Source organism: Danio rerio, chromosome 2 (assembly GCF_052040795.2).
Source record: "Danio rerio strain M-AB ecotype USA chromosome 2, GRCz13ab, whole genome shotgun sequence".
In the NCBI taxonomy this organism is placed as follows: Eukaryota; Metazoa; Chordata; class Actinopteri; order Cypriniformes; family Danionidae; genus Danio; species Danio rerio.
The window spans coordinates 60,416,769-60,435,865 of record NC_141022.1 but is presented as its reverse complement, the minus strand read 5'-3'; the positions used below and the strand labels follow the sequence as shown (position 1 = coordinate 60,435,865).

The window sequence follows — 19,097 nt, the reverse complement described above, 5'->3', positions numbered from 1 at the left end:
GTCTCTACCCAACACAACTATCCATTGGGAACATGTGTGGGATAATACATTCCACGCTTCCACAAACCCTAATCACTAGTTTATTCACTTAAAAACTATTTACAGGGCAAATTTAACCACACGTATACGACTTATCGTAGGTTTATTTTCACATCCTTATTGTAAGTTCTGTGCACCACAGCATCCAGATACCTTTCGCAAAAGATCGCAATCTTGATTCAACCCCCTAGACGATCTTAATCCAGCATTTCTACGATTCTGTCAATCATATTTTCAAGTTCAGCAGAGAAGCAAAGGCGGCTGCACAAGTCTTCTCATTGTTTTACATACATTGCTCAGCGACATGGACACCTCCAAATGATGTTAAAAGAGTCTCATACTGTGTTTATAAGGTATAATTCACCTAAAAATGTCATTTTTGTGTTCATATAATGCTGTATTCGCGGCCGGGAAATCACATGTGGCTTGTCTAAATGGTCTTGCCCCATCTTATATCCCTGAGCTGATACACCCCTATAAGTTCACTTGCTCTGTCAGGTCAGCTGATAAGCTTCTCCTGATTTTGCCAAAACCGAAGCGTAAGCTTAGAGGGGGTTGTTTTTTCGCTGTACCGGGTCGTACACTTTTGGAAAGATTTGCTTTATTTTGTTGTATGTTTTTCTGTACAGCATTTTGGCTCACTTCTATGTTTTTAAAGTGCTCTATAAATGAAGTTTGACTTGACTTGACTAAGTGAGAAAAGAAAGTCTAATCTATTTGTTTTTCATTGAAGGTGTTGCCTGAGGATGCAAAAGATGTCTGGGAAAGCCAGTTTGACTTCTCCTTCACTAACTGTAGCCATGCCAACTGGTGAGTGACATTACATGCTGTGTGTTTGACACTTATTTTATGGTTGTGATAAAGTATGATGAATTAAAAAAAAATATGAAACTAAGCCAACACTGAACAGCTATATTACCTCTTTTTTTGTTCAGTGTTTAAATGGATATTGAAATAGTTTTTAGACAGCGTTTTATTATTATTTATTATATTTATTTATTTTTTATTGTATAACTGTGATAATATACAGTAATTCTTCTAATATAATATGAATAGTTTAAAATCTCATATATATATATATATATATATATATATTAGTGCTGTCAATCGATTAAAAAAATTAACTAATTAATCACACTTTTTTTTTTGAAAATTAATCGCGATTAATAACATTTAAAAGACTGAAACTTGTAATTTTGGCTATTCAAATGTAAAATTAATGTAAACGCAAGACAAAAACTATTTAAATTCAAAATATAATTGTTTATTAAAAATTTAGTTTAACTTGTAACACGGATTTCTTCATGTAAACAACAAACCCACAATAAACCATCAAGATCCTGGCTTGACAGCCATATTTATTACAGAAATTAAAACAGGCATGTTAATGACATTTCAATTTCAAAACAATCAACGCCAATAAAGAAAACATTGATTTCCAAGTTGGATTCTAAATGGACTGCAAAAAATGCCAAAATACAGGCATTGCAGATATGAAAAATTATAATAATAATAAAGTATTGAATACAAACAATTGTACTCATTTTAAAGTTGTATTGCTGTGCGATGAGTTGTCCTCCTTTACATTCAGACAGTTGCTAAAACAGTCCAGTCTGTTGACATTATCGGCGGACACCTTTTCTTTTGAATGATGTGAGCTAAGTGTGCAACGCAATCTCATGTCAATTTGTAACATTCTGATTTAGTGCGCACACACACAAACTAATATATATGAATCTAATATAATCAACATGTGATTGCAGCTTAGCAGTGTTGTGTGTGTGTGTGTTTATGTCTGTGTGTGTGTGTTTTTTTTCTCTCAGGAAGGGTAAGTGTAAGCAGATCGAGGAGGGTCAGGAGTGTTTTCTGGGAATGCGTCTCCGCCAGTATCACATGCTGTGTGGAGCTCTGCTGCGCGTCTGGAAACGAGTGTCTGACATCGTCTCGGACATCACCAACTCCAGCATCCTGCAGATCGTGAGACTCAAAACCAAACAGAACAGCAAGCAAGTTGGTGAGGCGTCTTTTTATTACTGTGTCCTGCCAATCCTGTTGGCTAGAGTTTAAAATTAAATTCTAGCTTATTTGTATAGCGCATTTCACAACAATTATTGTTTCAAAGCAGCTTTGCAAATGGTGCGCATCATTGCATTACAATCGAATTTAGAAGAGTTAAGGTTATTAATTACCATAACTTAATTAGTTAATAATAACTTTAAGTATTTAACTAGCAACTAATAGTTTTTAACAGTTAAAGTTATTATATGTAAACATAGTTAATCTGCAGTTAATCTTAAACACTAAAATGAAAAAAAAGCTAACCCTTCATTGAGTTTCTTTCGTCTGCTAAACACACAAAAAAAATATTTTTTAAAATGCTGATCACTAGCATTCATTGACTTCAATAGTAATTTTTTCCCTACTATGGATGTAGATTGTTTCCAAGCAACCAGCATTCTTCAAATTATCTTCTTTTGTGTTCAGCAGGAGAAAGAAACCCATAAAGGTTTAAAACCATGTGATGGAGAGTAAGTGATTAGTTAATATGGGAACACTTTAAAACAATGGTCCATAATTTAATGTTAGCTAATGTATTTAATAACATGAACAAACTATTAGTGATGCATTTAATACAGTATTTAATAATAAAGATTGTTAACATTAGTTAATCTTATTTAGGTTAAATAATGTTAGTTCATGTTAACTAATGTTAAAAAACGGATTTTATTAATGCATTAATTAAAGGTGCAGTAGGTGATCTGCCAAAATGCTAACTGCTTAGCATATTACCTTTGGACGGCGGGGAGGGACTGCGATTCAAAGCCACACACCCTGAAATCACGAGCGCGCACCGCATCACAACAGCCGACAGACAACCCACTAGTTCAGGTCATTCGCCAGTTAGTGCCAGCGCCGTGCAGGAATTACATGTAATACTTTGCCACACTTGCATGCTATTTCAGAGCGAATATTCAGAGTAGCGGTAAACAGTATAGGAAGGCTGTCATTGTTCAAAAATGACCCAATGTGAATATAAAAGCAACTTCAGCTCAATAAAGCAGGTTAGGCAGAATAGCGCTATTTACTGATGTTTTGTTGTTAAACTAAATATAAATCTACATTATAGATGCTGTCAAAGGACCCTATGAAACTGAAAATAATCACATCAATCTTTCACTGGAGATTTCTGTGGCTGAACAACACGTCTGTGCATATAAGTCATTCATAACAGAACACAATCTAACATAAGCTTAGCCCAGGGTTTTTCAAAGTCTAAGACAGTGGGCCTCCCTTTTGACACAACTTATCCATTGGCGCCCCCCTCCTCCCAAACACGCACGCACGCACGCACGCACGCATGCGCACACACACACACACATATATATGTATATATATATATATATATAATATATATATATATATATATATATATATATATATATATATATATATATATATATATATATATATATATGTATATATATATATATATATATATATATATATATATATATGTCTTTATATATACTGTATATATATATATATAAGACACAGACAGATGTCAGACTGTTAACTCACTTTTAACATCATTTGCATGAAAGTGCAATTATTTACAGAGTAATAAGTATATTAATATAACGTTTTTAAAGCTAGGATGATGGTTAATATGAACAGAACAGATCCAAGAACTGTCCATCCCAGTCAAAACAGTCGAAGTTTAGCGGGTCTCATGCTGTCATTAGCCAAAATATCTTGACAAACCACACATAAAGGTTGTGATTCATCAGCTGGTCCTGTCCACGTAAATCCTAAACTCAAATACTGATCATCATATCGTCCTCTTTTGGGTTTAAACCCTGAACTTGAAGGCTTTGAATCGGGGGGTCTCAGAAACCGATCCATTGTATTAGCAGGCATATACCTGTATTGGCGGGCTTGCCAAACAGAAGTGAATTCACAGCTATGGCCTTCTGGGTAAAAAAGGTTTTCTTATTTTAGACGTATTATTTTTTTAGCTTTGTTAAATTAAAACGTTTAAACATAATAAAAAATACATATAATAATTTAACTTAATAATTATATTTTTATTATATTATCATTTTTCCCTCGCCTCCCCTGACTTGCTCTGGCGCCCCCCAGGGGAGGCGCGCCTCACACTTTGAAAACCCCTGGCTCAGCCTGACTAAAATAGTTTAAAACAGAACATGACCTGTCAATACTTCAGCCATGGTGTTGTCCTTCCTCCAGCGTGCTAAAGTAACTCCAATATTGGTTCAGGTTTTTAAAAGTTTCAATTCAGCATTTCATTTCTCCCGGTCCGTCTTGTGACCGCGCGACCGCTTTAAGGGCGAATTATACCCGCGCTTGGCTTTACAGTAATCGGCCCGAGCTCGTCTGTCCTTCAGCGCCTCTGGCTCCGACTCTGCATCGGCGAGTGGCCCGCAGCTAGCTCGCACGCATGCGTTTGTGATGCAGACGGGCACGCGCTAACGGCGGATCTGTGTGAACACATGCGCAGAAGTCCTAATCTACATTTGCTGACAGACAGTCTGACCTGCCTATCGGTATTAGGGAGATGACGGCCCGACTCTTTAATTGGATGAACATTTTTTAGTTTTATGCTTTACCCAGAATATAAAAATACACATTTAGATCATTTACTGTAATCATTACTATTGGACTGTGAAGAGACTTTCAACCAGCACAACAAAACATGCTTCTGAAGACAATCACCTACTGCACCTTTAATGTTGAACTATGAGTAATAAATGCTGCACAAGATTATTCATACTTAATGTTAGCAAATACCTTAACTAACATTAACTATTATTCTAAAGCGTCACTGTTAATTTTGATTTTTGGGATGAACTATCCCTTTAAGGAATCAAATGTATGCACTTTTATGTGCTTTATAATTATAGCTATAATTCTGTGGAGCATGTGCATTTAAAGAAGTACAGTATATGCATATAATAAACCATCAACTTGTGCATTGGTGTGGATGCTAATATCATTATCATTCTGGGAATGAATGTGCCTTTACACATTCATATACAGTACTGTGCAAAAGTCTTAAGCCTGGTTCATAGTTGACGTGTTCGCTTGAGTGCGTGCGGCGAATGTGACGTCAACGCTGTGTTTGCAGAGGTTCACTTTGCGTGCGCGCAACATGATTTCGGCTGGTGGAGCGTGTGATTTTTTAAAATTTTTTTTTAAACTCGAGCAAACAGTTTGCGCTGTGCCATGCTTGATCTGAGTTGAATATGAAACACTTTAAAGAGATTTTCTCTGAAACGGTTACGCCTGTACAGACATTCTTTATGATCTGTGATTAGAGACAACCAGATGATCAATATTTCTTGGCTAGAAAGTGCAACAGCCATGTGAAAGGAGGAAAGTTTTTGTCAAAAAGTTTGAAAACACCTGAAGGATAAGTTTGTTAAAGCCAAAAGAGGCCATGGCAAAAGTGGAGACTCATGTACACAATTAAAGAATGTTTTTCCACCATTTATAGGTTTTACACTAATGTATATATTGCAATTTAGAATTTAAAACAATTTAATAGCTTCAAAACTATAATTAAGAAACACATTATTTCTTTGATAACTGGAAAAATAATATTTTAACCTATCGATTTACAATATACTGATGTCTGTTTTTCTAGGCTTTATTGGTGATAATAGTTAGGAATGTTGGACCATTATTGCCTTTTTAGCATATCAGTAGAGGACAAATTAGCCAGACAGTAGTGTGAATTGTGAAGCAGGCTAAATCTAAGAAACATCTGTATTTTTAGCAAGTTTACTTGTTTTGCTTTCATTTTTGCCATGATAAAATATATATTTGTAGAGCAGCACATGTTCTCTTGTCATTAATATTTTAATAAACTTTAATAGATAAAACCGTCAGAGATATGAACAAAAGCAAGTGATGCATCAAAGTTTGAATGAACAAAAAAATCTTGAAAGGTTATAAAAATCTTTATAATCATTAAAATAATGTATAAAAACAATAAAAAATAATTGGTTTAAAAATCTTGAACGATATCAATGATATGACGTAGTTTCGGAAACTTCATGTTTATCCGACTGACTTTACGGTCAGTTTCTTTTGACCGCCCCCTGTTGTTTTAAAGTATATCACAATGGCGAACATGGCAAGTATTAAAGTCTTGTCCGTGTTGTGAGGTGCGCAGTTGGCAGAGGTTCGCGATGTGGCACCAGGCGAAAGTATAAATCCAGCTTTAGGTCACCACCAGCTTTATGAGGCTAAGACTTTTGCACAAAGCTATCTATCTAAAAGGTATGGAGCAAGTGCATGGTTATTACTTTCAGGTGAACTATACCTTTAATATACAAACAGAAAATACAGGAAATATGAATACAACATACAGAACAAAATACTTTTGGCATCAAAAGTGTGTTAAACATGACTCTTTAGCACTAAACAACAGCTTCAACTTGTTGATTTTTTTTTTTTTTTAAATGATGTACTCTTTAATATCAAGCATCTTTCAGCATTACTAGGAGTTCGTCCTTAGATAGAGCATGTTTTATCTTTCTTTTTCTCTCCAGGTGAATCTTACACTGCCTATACTCTTGCCAATACATACATACTGTGTATAATATTTAGATCTGGACTGTCTTTCTTTCATCAACTGCTTTTCTCTCCAAATATGATTTCATTACACTAGCAGTGTGTTTGGGATCATTATTATGCTATAAAGTAAAACTGTCAACTTAGATGATTTCTAGTAGAACTTACATGACAGAGTAAAACCTGTCTAGTTTTCAGCATTCTCAATCCCATCCACTCAGGCAATATTGAAAACGGCTCTGGCAGAAATGCAGATCAAACCCAGACAGAAACTTCATTCTTTCAGTCATTTATTTATTCCTCCATCTTTTTCTAACTCTGTTTTAAACAAGTAGATCCCAAAAAATCCAAGTGGAACCTGTATTTTCTGTTTGTCTTTTATAAAGGGAGTAATAAGTGATTTATAATATCATTATACCCTCACTAAAACAACAAATGTTAGACTTTAGCACAGTACTGTATCTCCTATCATGATGAAACTAACAATATTCTATATCTCTCAGGTATAAAAATCCCTGAAAACTGTGTATCCCGTGTGCGCGCTGAGCTCTCTCGAATGGACGAGGAGGTGAAGAAAGCACGGCGCGAGAGAGAGCAGTTCGCAAATGAACAGCGCCTCCGCCAAGAAATGCTGGCCAAGATGCTCAACGCTCGCAAACTCATCGCCAACCCTCCACGCTCTCTTCCCAACCACTTTAACTACCCACGATCCCTCCTGCCACAAACATTACAACCCAAAACCGAAGCCGTCAGTGAGGTTTTGGATCTAACTGTAAGTCCTTGCCCCTCACCGGACATCAAAGCACCCACTCCTAACATAAACGGCGTGTCTATAAATGTCCTGAACAGCAGAGGGCGCCAATCTGGAGTCGTTCCTGAAACGTTCGATCTTGAGGACCTGATTTCCCAGGAGCAGCAGAGACACCGACAGGTGGTGTTAAACTCAAACATGCGCATGCCGTCATCGCATTCGTCTTTAAACATCCCGCAGCAGCACGTTCACACATTAAAGCAGAATCACTCGTCATTTGGAGTGCTAACACAGCAGCCGAATGCAACCAGGTCTGCGCAATACAGCGCGCTTCTGTCACAGTTACGCCAAGGGAACGATAAATCCCTCATGATGCGAATTCTCACGCAAATGAGCCAGAAAAACAGTTCATCATCACAGCCCTCACATGCAATGCTTCATCAAAACAGCATACCACACACTTCTAGCATGCATTCGCAACTACCGAAGAGACGCGTAAACGAACATGTGCAGTCGCAGCCAATGCAGACTCAACCTGAAAGACCATCCAGACCAAAGGACGAGTTTGATTTCGATGACTTGGACTTCGGTTACCCTTCGCCCGATTCTCAAAAGTACCCGTTCACCTCACAGGCCTTGCCATCCTCGACTCCCCCCCCTCCTCCCTACTCCTCCTCCCTCTTCGCACCGGCACCTCCAAACTCCTCCCTCTCAGACTCTAGCTCCTCCTCCTCGCACTTCACACCTTCCTCGTCCTCCTCTTCCGAGCAAACGCATCTGTTACCGAACGGCCACAGCAGTATGGACAGCCTGGAGACGCTGGATCACATGATCCACGGAGCACCATCAGATCACCGCCAGTCCGTCATCCAGTTCAAATCAGTGGACTGGGACGCCACCTAGAGGTAGCTCGAAACACGCACAGTCAGAAATTTAAGGGTTAGTTCACTCAAAAGTGTTCATTCTGCTATTAATTACTCACCCTCATGCTATTCCAAATGCAAAACATCTTGGTTCATCATCGTAACGCACAAATTAAGATATTTTAGAAGAAATGCTGGAGCTCTCTGTCCCTCCATGAAGTCTTTTTATATTTCCGGGTTTCTCAGCAGCAGAAGTAATCATAGTTGGTAAACGTAGAGCGCAGTGAATTGGAGAGTACAACAAATCATTGATTTACAATCTTATTTGCTGAAATAATAAAAGAAAAACTCCACGATGGTGTTGTCAAGACTTCAGAAAAAGCAAAACAATAGTGTGAGACTGATAACGGCAGCCGGAAGAGAGAATAATGTCAGATTTACTGTGCTGCACCCATAGACTCTGCATTACAAACACCTCACTCAAGTGGTAGTTTTTTTGTAATTTGATGCAAAGTTAATATAATACATATGTACATAAATATAAATGTGCATAAGTTATTTTTTTAAATATCAAAACATGAAAACCTTTCAAGGATTTAAGATTATGATGATTGTTAAACCCATCATAACGTTCTTGTGAAAAGGTTCCATTGACAACAAGGGTCCTGAAACTTTCAAAGTCTACAGCAGGGGTGTCAAACTCAATTTCCGGAGGGCCACAGCCATGCACAGTTTAGCTTTAACCCTAATAAAACACACCTGATCACACTCATTGAGTCCTTCAAAGCTTGTTTGAAACCTGCAGGTAAGTGTGTTGAAGCAGGGTTGGAACTAAACTGTGCAGGGCTGTGGCCCTCTAGGAACTGAGTTTGACACCCCTGGTCTACAGTGTTCATACGGTCATGGAAAACCTGGAAAAGTCAGGGAATTTTGACATGGCATTTTCCAGGCGTGAAAACGTTTTGGAAAAACGGAAAAACCCACAAAGTTTTGGAAAAGTCATTGGAAATTTTGTCATTTAGCAGACGTTTTTGTCCAAAGCGACTTAAGCTGCGTTCACACTAGAGCTTGGTATTAAACAATATGATTAGATGTTAATAAAAGTGAGCGATTGCTCCATATTTGAAATTTCTTATTTTAAATGATCTTCTATTGGTCTAACACAATCACCTCATGCGATTTCGCAGGTAATAATTCTCCAAGCTTGAAACTTTGAATGCAGTGAAATGTGAAACAAGTGCTTGCGTTTCTGGTCTGCCGCATTTGCATGCCTATGAATGGAAGTCTATGGAGCGAAAAGTGCAGTGTGATCGCAGCTTTACAAAAGAAGTAGTTTTACCTACTATTACTAGTTTACCAAACTATTGACATCATCTAAAATTAGTTTAACAAATATCGGTATACTGGAATGAAGGTTTTTACTTCTTTTCTTGGCCAGAAACATGCTCTCACATCATTCTAGCTGTGTAAGCATAATCTATTTTACATAGATATAAAAATAAATTGAAACTAAAGAGATTGTTGCGTGTTTAATGAAATGCTGTAGTGAATTTTAACGTTTATTGTTTTTCATATGATTTACCACGTATACATTGACATTACATGAAACATTAGGTCATGAAAATTGACTTGAAATTCTTGGAAAAGTGTTGGAATTTTTGTAGTAAATATGTAAGAACCGTGAGTCTAGTCATTGGGTCAACTGTAAGGTTATGAAGCTACAAGAATCAGGCTGTGCACACAAAAAAAACTAAATTAACGACTTTGTTTAACATCTTTAGGACTAGTGTTTATGAGAGCACTATCGTTCATAGTCGCACTGAAAATTATGATATTTTAGAAGAAATGCCGAAGCTCTCTGATTGACAGCAAGGGTCCTGAAACTTTCAAAGTCTAGAAAGGGACCAAAAACATTGTCAAAACGGTCTGTTTTATTAGTGGGTCAACCGTAATTTACGAAGCCACAAGAATAAATCTGTGCACACACAAAAAAAATAACAACTTTTCTTAACATCTTTAGGACTAGTATTTATGAGAGCACTATCATTCAGTGTCACACAAAAAAATTATGATATTTTAGAAGAAATGCTGGAGCTCTCTACACTGCAAAAAATGCTTCTCTTACTTAGATTTTTTGTCTTGTTTCTAGCCCAAATATCTCACAGTTCTTAAATCAAGAAGAATTATCTAGACAAGCAAAACATATTGTCTTGTTTTCAGCAATAATGTGCCAAATTTAAGTAAGTTTTTACCTAAAACAAACAAAATAATCTGCCAATGGGGTAAGCAAAATAATCTTATGTCAAAAGGAAAAACAAGATTGTTTTACTTACCCCATTGGCAGATTATTTAGCTTGTTTTAAGAAAAATTCACTTAATTTTGGCACATTACTGCTGAAAACAAGGCAATATGTTTTGCTTGTCTAGAAAATTCTTCTTGATTTAAGAACTGTGAGATATTTGGACTCAAAACTAGACAAAAAATCTAAGTAAGAGAAGCATTTTTTGCAGTGTAACCCTCCATTGACAGCAAGGGTTTGGAAACTTTCAAAGCCTAGAAAGGGACCAAAGCATTTTTTTAAAACAGTCCTAGTTTCATTATTGGGTCAACCGTAAGTTATGAAGCTACATTTTTTTTTGTGCACACAAAAAACAAAATTAACTTTATTTGACATCTTCAGGATTAGTATTTATGAAAAGCACTTTTCGTAACTTTTGAAGCTTCAAGAATAACTCACACAAACTAAAATACCAACTTTATTCAACATCTTCACGACATGTTGCTACATGTCTTGGTATTTATCACTCACCCTCATACTATATTCCAAGCACAAAAATTATGACATTTTAAAAGAAATGCAGGAGCTCACTGACCCTCCATTGACACAAGGGTGTAGAATTAGCATGGAAGGAGGGGACGTGTCCCCACCAATATCCACCAATTACTGAAATGTCCCTTCCAATAATTTAATCAACTTCAAAATAAAATAATGCTCCATCAACCCTTAGTAACCTACACGTGCACAAAGTCAAGCTCGCTACGAGCTCACTGTAATACTATTAACCAAGGCAGTGCAATTAATTCAGTAAATTCCTAAATTTCTCTAAATTCATACCCCCTCAAAGCCCGGTTGCAGTAAAATCATGCAAATTGACTTCTGCAGCATTGTTATCTGTATTATTAAGAGTTTATTTTATATTATTAAGTCCTTTATTCATGTTTTTAAAAGCACAATAAATTAAACAAAACTTGCGTGCACTCTAGAGAAGTATGTCCCCACCAATGTCAAGAGCGAATCTACGCTCTTGCATAGACAGCAAGGGTTCTGAAACATTCAAAGTCTAGAAAGGAGCCAAAAACATTGTCAAAACAGTCCAATGTTTCATTAGTGGTCAACTCTCATTTATGAAGCCGCAAGAATAATTCTGTGCACACAAAAAGACAAAAATAACGACTTTATTCAACAGCTTCTGAACTAGTATTTACAAGAGCATTACGTGTTGTGTTGCTACATGTCGTGATATTCCTTTAGCTACAATAATAGACTTTAGTTCAGTAATATAGTCTAATATAAGAAGTGAATGAAAACAAATGAGTGGATTGAAGCACTGAACAGCCGTTTTGTTTGTGCTTTGTTTGTTGGTAAAAATAACATAATTAAAAATGTTGACCCTGAGATAGTTATTTAACCCTGAGCATGCAGTCTATTAGTAATGAAACAAAGCGTTTTAATTTGTCATGTGTACAAATATAAATTCAACAATTCAATAACTTTATTTAGAAACTCACACCAGTAGGATTCCACTTTGCACGCCATCTTGTGGTCAAACGTGGAAATGCATTGTGCAAGAGCTCTCACAATGCATTCTCTAGCCATCAGTTGTGCACTCGTTATTGCAGTGCATTGTGGGATTGATTGAGTGCACTTCAGAACATCCACCATTGTTTCAGACACCACTAAATATGCCTGCTCCCTCAAATAATGCACTTTTTAAGTGCATAGATGGCATTTTCTGACTGTTTTTTGCTCCTTTTCTGTCCTTCGAATATCTTTGGAGGTCAGAGAGCTCCTGCGTTTCTTCTAAAATATCTGAATTTTATGTTATGAAGATGGTCTTACAGTTTTGGAATGACATAAGTATGAGTAATTAATAACAGAATAAAAGAATTTGGTGTGAACTAACCCTTTTAATTTGTCCCCCAAGTCATTCTCAGTCCATAAGCTATTTTAAGAGTTGCGTTCGGTTCGTTGGCATACAATGAAGACGTTTGGAAACACACGGGCACTTGAAATCAGTTTGGTTTTTATTTGCCTTATTTGAAGCAATAGGGCTTTTCCACCCACCATTTCATCAGACCTTGAGGTAAAAGAGATGTTTATTTATTACGTTATTGGTGTATACTGTTTCCTGTCCTAGGGAGTTTATCTTTTCGAATGAATGCCTTCTGTTAAATCAGTGCCTTTATCTCCTTCAGATGCAGTCTTGTGTGCATATATATAAATATATATATATACATATACATATATATATATTTCTAGACAGAGTAGTGCTATATTATTTATTTCCTCCAGCGTTCTTTGTATCCCAGAGATCTGTGCTTTTTTTTTTCTAGGGGGCCTACAGACCTGATTGCATGATAACGAAACTGCTGTTTAACCCTGTGAATTGTTTCTTTCTACATTTTAGTGATCTGAACACAGGGACAGATTTGTTCAAGATTTATAGTGAATCAAGCGCAAATACTCACCCCTGCTTAACGGCGTTTGTGTCATTTCTCAGGTATAGACTCATCACTGTCCAAAACAAATGACTATTTTATAAAAAAATATATTAGATCGCGGGTGGAACGTCGTGAGCTTTGGGAATTGGAAACCAAAATATTTATTATTAGATTTTAAAGGGAACACTGGTTAGTGTTAAGGCTTAATATGATGTAAACGATGCCTCTATAAAAAATGTAGAAAAAAAGACATATTTTTGCGTTATTAAAAACAATTCGTCATTTATTTTGGACTATTTGCGCCACTATTGTTTTCGATTACGCAATGTGAGTGCTCCCCCTACTGGTGTTTCTATTGTATTGTAAATGCAGCACAACTGGGGATACAAAATAATGAAATTTCGCCTCATTGTGGTGCTATTTTTCCAACGAACGACAATAAAAAGAGACATTATCTATATCTTTACTGCTTTGTGAATGATGCCTCTGTGAAATATGTCGAAAATAAAAAAAAGACGTGCGGTGTTCACAGAAATCCACATTTATTTTGGACCTATTGTTTTCGATTACGCAATTTGAGTCTTCCCCCTTCTAGTGTTTCTATTGTATTGTATTTACTGCTTTGTGAACGATGCCTCTTTGTGAAAGGTAGAAAATAAAAAAGACGTGTATTGTTCGAAGAAATCCACATTTGTAATATAAATAAAATGTAGATATTTGTTGAATAACGAAAGTATTTTGTTGTCAAATATAAATGGTAGAAAAAAATTGTAGATTTTTGTTAAATAACAAAGTATTTTTTCGTTAAATTTGAATTGTCGAAAATAAGGACTTTTGTTGAATAGCGAAAATTCTCTTTCATTATATTTAAATGATCGTAAAAATTTTTTTGATTTTTGTTGAATAACGAAGCATTTTTTTGTTAAATTTAAATGATCAAAGTAAATGTGGATTTTTGTTAAATAATGAAAATATTTTGTTACTTAAAATAAATGGTCAAATAAATGTGATTTTTTTTTGAATAACGTTTTTTTCATTCATTTTAAATGGTTGAAAATAAATGTGTTTTTTTAATGATGAAAGCTTTTTTTGTTAAATTTAAATGTTTAAAATTAAGTGTGGTTTTTGTTGAATTACAAATATAATTTTTGTTAAATTTAAATGTTCAAAAAAAAGTGGATTTTTGTTGAATAACGAAAATATATTTTCTTTAAATTAAGTGGTCGAAAATAAAAGTGGATTTTTGTTGAATAACGAAAAAATGTTGTTAAAATTAAATGTTCAAAAAAAAATGAATTTTTGTTTATAATGAAATTTTTTCGTTAAATTTAAATGGTCGAAAATAAAAGTGGATTTTTGATGAATAACGTAAATATTTTTTCAATATATTTTAGTGGTCGAAAATAAAAGTGGATTTTTGTTGAATATTGCAAATATTTTTTTTGTCAAATTTTAGTGGTCGAATATAAAAGTGGATTTTTTGCTGAATAACGAAAATATTTTTTTGTCAAATTTAAATGGTCGAATATAAAAGTGGATTTTCGTTGAATAATGAAAATATTTTTTAGTTGAATTTAAATGGTGGAAAATAAAATAACGAAAATATCTTTTTTCACAAAGAGTCATCATTTATGTTATATTAAGTCATACAAGATACCCAAAAATTCCCATTAAGAGCGCTGAACCACTGAACCTCACTTCGAAACGTCTTTCTAGAGAGCAAGACTTAGCAATAAAAACCAAACGAATGATAATAAAACTCCAATACTGCCCCACGAACAACTCGAAGATGTTCAGAAGTGATATTTTTGAATTCAGTAGAAAGAATACTATATTTGTTATCGGAAAGAAACTGATTAGTTTGTTTGTATGAGGTCAACGTTTTAGTTATTTTTTTCTTGTATTCTTGTGTAGTTGGAATGAAAGCAAATGTATTGGCGTCTTTGATTGCTGTTCGTATTATTATTATTGTTATGAATACTATTATTATTGTTGCTATTTATATCCAAGGGACATTATTAGTAGAGGTAGACTTTGTTATAATCATGTAGAAAACACTTTTTTTGTTTTGTTTTTAATGCCTTGTCAGGGGTTTTATCGTTTCGTTTTCTCCCGATAAATACAGAATCAAAGCCTGCAAAACCTGCCACCAAATCTAAAACTGCACTGCCCCTGTGTGTGTGTGTGTGTTTATTCTCACTCGAAATAAAGTCCTCATTTTGTTTGGGTCAAGATTCCCACCGCACCAAAGTTTTCTGTGCAGTTTTTGCAGGCTCCGTACGGTTGTGCTTAATCTCAGGAAAATAAAGTGGAGGGAAAGAATCGCAGATAAAGATGTGTGATGCTGACTACTGTATTCTACACACCTGGCTACCATATTATATACACTTGAAGAATACGAGAGAAAATGCGAATTTAGGAATATTGCTCGAGTATTACTACAAGTACAAGTTCTCTGCTTTTGAAAGGATTTTTTTGCTTTTGTTTTTTAGAAATGATGAAGCTACACTGAATAAAATTGGCTCATCGCAAATTGTTTTGAGCAATTTATGTGGGCTGAATTTAAACTAACAAATTAAGTTGAACGTTACTCAATTTAATTTAAATTCAGCCCATATAAATAGTTTACAACCTCTTACCTTAAAAAAAAATTATATATCTATTGATTCATTATTTTTCAGTGTAGTTTCAAAAATGAATTGGTAATATCATGTGAATAAACAAAACAAAAACATTGCAAACTAAATGATTGTCTCATTCTAGTCAAAATGATCTAAAAAATCCTAAATTTAGAAGACAAGTATTAAAATGTTTTGTTTTCAGAAGGTTTAAGTCAAAATTAAGCGGGTTTTTCCTTAAAACAAGATAAATAATCTGACAATATGTTAAGAAAATCTTGTTTTTGGTTCAAATTATATTTTCTAGAATACGCAATAATTTTCACTCGTGTAGTTTTGAATAGTGATAATGCCGCGTTCACACCAGACGCAGAACGCGCAAGTCAATGCAAATGCGCGAATAGACATTCTGCGGCGCGATACAGAATCAGGCGAATTGCGCGCCGCGAATTACGCAGTTAACGCGCGTTTCACGCGAATCCCTCCAGTTCGAAAATCTGAACTTCAGTTAACCAATCAGGAGCTTTCTCTTGTGCTGGCGTGATTGTGACATATCGCCTGTTGTTGGTGTGCCAGGGAAAATCCACCAGCCGACACCGACAAAAAGTTCATCAAACTGGGCTTGGCTCAGTCAGAAGCACCGCTGAAAGCCTCCATCAGCCAGGTTCAGTTTCTGGAGGAGTTTATGAGCTCACAGAGCTGTATGCACCTCTGAAAGAATCTTGTGTACTCAGACACAGCCCTAAACGTATCGACGCTGTTTTCAGTCTTTATAAAGCACATGAACACTGTTATTTTCTTCATAAAATCCATGTTAGCCATTTAGCTATGAAGCTTGAGTCACCGGGCAGACAGAAGCCCTGCCCATCACGCGAATCCGCGTCTGTTCTGAAGTAAAGTTGACGCGCGAATGAAGCGGATTTGATGCGCGAATGAAGCGAGTAAACTCAAATGTTCACACAGCTATTTAGACGCGTTCCGCGTCTGGTGTGAACACAGCATTAGTGTAGTGTTTAATATGGCGAATGAAGCCCCGCCTTCTAGTACAGGAGCCAATCATTGATTGATGTAGACTGACGTTTCTCTGGAGGAGAAGCTCAGACCAGACGTGTGCTTTTACGACAGTTAATGTGGTCAACAGTCACACTGTAATCTCAGCCAGTACTTGCTTTACATACATGAGATATATCTCTACATAAAGCTTGAAATCTGTGCGTTTAAATGAACCTGCTATACTTGAAAACAGAAGTTAACAGGAAGTTAACGTGAGATATACTTCGTCCCATCAAAAGCACATCACATGACAGCAACTACTCAAACGCCCACAAACTTATAAACAAAGAGTCGCTGTCATTTCTGGAGGAGATTCACCCTCAAGACCAATTAGTTTGATCAGACGATCATTATTTAGTTGATTTCGAGTGCGCAATAGCTTATTAGCAACATGAAAATATGCCAATTTAAATTCAGATAAAACTCATGAGACGATTGTTGTTTAATTTTACTGGTGATTCCAAATATGTAATGTAATCATCAGCCTGGCAATCAGTTTATGAGAATTTGATGTTTCCCTATTCAGACAGATTGTCCGAGCATAATGCCCGAGAGGCTTTCAAGGATGGCCGCCGAGTGAAAAGACTTGCCTTAAAGGGGCTTTGTTATTTTACTTATCCCATTATTATAATAATTTAATTGTTTTAAGTAAAAACTCGCTTAATTTTGACTTGCAATTTCTGAAAATAAACTTAAAACAAGCAAAACTATCTGACAATAGGGTAATAAAAATAAAGCGATCTTGTTTCTGATTATTTTATTATCCATCATCATATTAATTTGATTGCCTTAAAGTAAAACTGACTTAATTTTCTGAAAAGATATGTTTTACTTTTATAGGACATGCCTCATAATTTAATATATATATAGTTTATTACCCCATTTTACAAAAATTACAAAAGTAATAAAATAATCAAAATAATTTGACAATGGGATAAATAAAATCATCTTCTTTTTTGGTTTGAAATAAGATTATTTTATTTATCCCATTATCAGATTATTTGGATTATTTTATTATCACTATAGCCCCTTTCACACAGTGATACCGGTAAATATCTGGAAAATTTCCGGAACGACTTTACCGGTATATTGAAAAAAGCGCTGATCACACAGGCGAGGACGTTACGGAAATTTTCCGGAAAAGAGCATTCACACATCCATTCCAAAATACCGGTAAATTCTGACATCATTCACCACAAATGAGCTTTAAACGGCTGCACTTGTGTTTGTAAACATTTGACTAAATTACAAACTCTGTGGATGATCAATATTGTGAACAACTTTCGCAGGATCACTTTCGCATGTCGAGATGTTCATAATATGTGCGTGTGCAGGCGCTCACAGGCTGTTTCACAGGCACACGCAAAGCTTGAAGGTAAACAAACAACGGCTTATCATAAGCATCTCATCGATGATTATTTACACAGTTGGCATTAAGAGGAACATATAAACGTGATCTGACTAACTTCTAGCAGCTAAATGTGTCTGGAAAAATATTCAAAGGTTTTTATTCTCACAAACCGCGCGGACGTAAATGCGTCTGACTGTTGTGATTGGCTAAAGCAGACGTCTCACGTCAGCACGTTCTAGACGTGCACGCGCTTATTACGGGAATCTTCCTTCTGCATTCACACAGCGCAGCATTCCGGCAAATTCCCGTTAATGTTACAACTTCTCTTTCCAGAAAATAGCCAGAACGAATTTACCGGTATTTTCAAAAAGGACCTGTTCACACATACAACCTTTCCGGAAAATTGCCGGTAATTTTACGGAAAGGTCTGTATGTGTGAAAGGGGCTATTGTCATATTATTTAGCTAGTTTTAAGTAAAAACTCACTTAGTTTTCACTTTTTTTTTTTTTTTTTTTTTTAAATAAGCTTAAAACAAGCTAAATATTGACTATGTGGTAATAAATAATCTGATAATGGGATATATAAAATAATCTTATTTCAAATCAAAAAGAAGATGATTTTATTTATCCCATTGTCAAATTATTTTGATTATTTTATTACTTTTGTAATTTTTGAAAACAAGCTTAAAACAAGCTAAATATTCTGACAATGTGGTAATAAAAATAGATTATTGTAGATTTAGATTATTCATGATCAGATTATTTTGATTGTTTTAAAGTAAAACTGATCTAATTTTCTGAAAACAAAATATGCTTTACTTGTCTACAAAATCATAATTGAATATATATATTTTTTATATATTTTGACTAGAAATGAGACAACATGTCTTAAACAAAGGCTGATTTATACTTCTGCATCAAGCGCACACGTATGCTCTGGTGCAGCCTTTGTATGGTCACAGCCCTTTCCGTGGCCGACGCCAACGCTGACGCGCACCTCTCTAACTACATGTCACAACGACACATAGTGCAAGCTCTTTTATTGGTCGGCTTGGTAGCTGTGACAAGTGTGGGTGGTTTTTAGAGCCTGATGGAGTGAGTG

At 35.5% G+C, this 19,097-nt stretch overlaps 2 protein-coding genes across 4 annotated transcripts in view; both read left to right on the top strand.

The window, feature by feature from the left end:
- sbno2a (strawberry notch homolog 2a) overlaps positions 1 to 13,819 on the top strand; it is an 80,295-nt gene extending 66,476 nt beyond the window's left edge. For all 3 annotated transcript variants that reach the window (NM_001423680.2, NM_001423681.2, NM_001423682.2), the window contains 4 exon segments: positions 773 to 849; positions 1,863 to 2,053; positions 7,140 to 8,694; positions 8,726 to 13,819. In NM_001423680.2, coding sequence (NP_001410609.2) covers positions 773 to 849; positions 1,863 to 2,053; positions 7,140 to 8,290 — 1,419 coding nt within the window. In that variant the 3' untranslated portion in view covers positions 8,291 to 8,694; positions 8,726 to 13,819.
- Positions 1 to 19,097, top strand: part of btbd2b (BTB domain containing 2b) — a 1,074,195-nt gene that overhangs the window by 761,885 nt on the left and 293,213 nt on the right. The window lies entirely within an intron of this gene.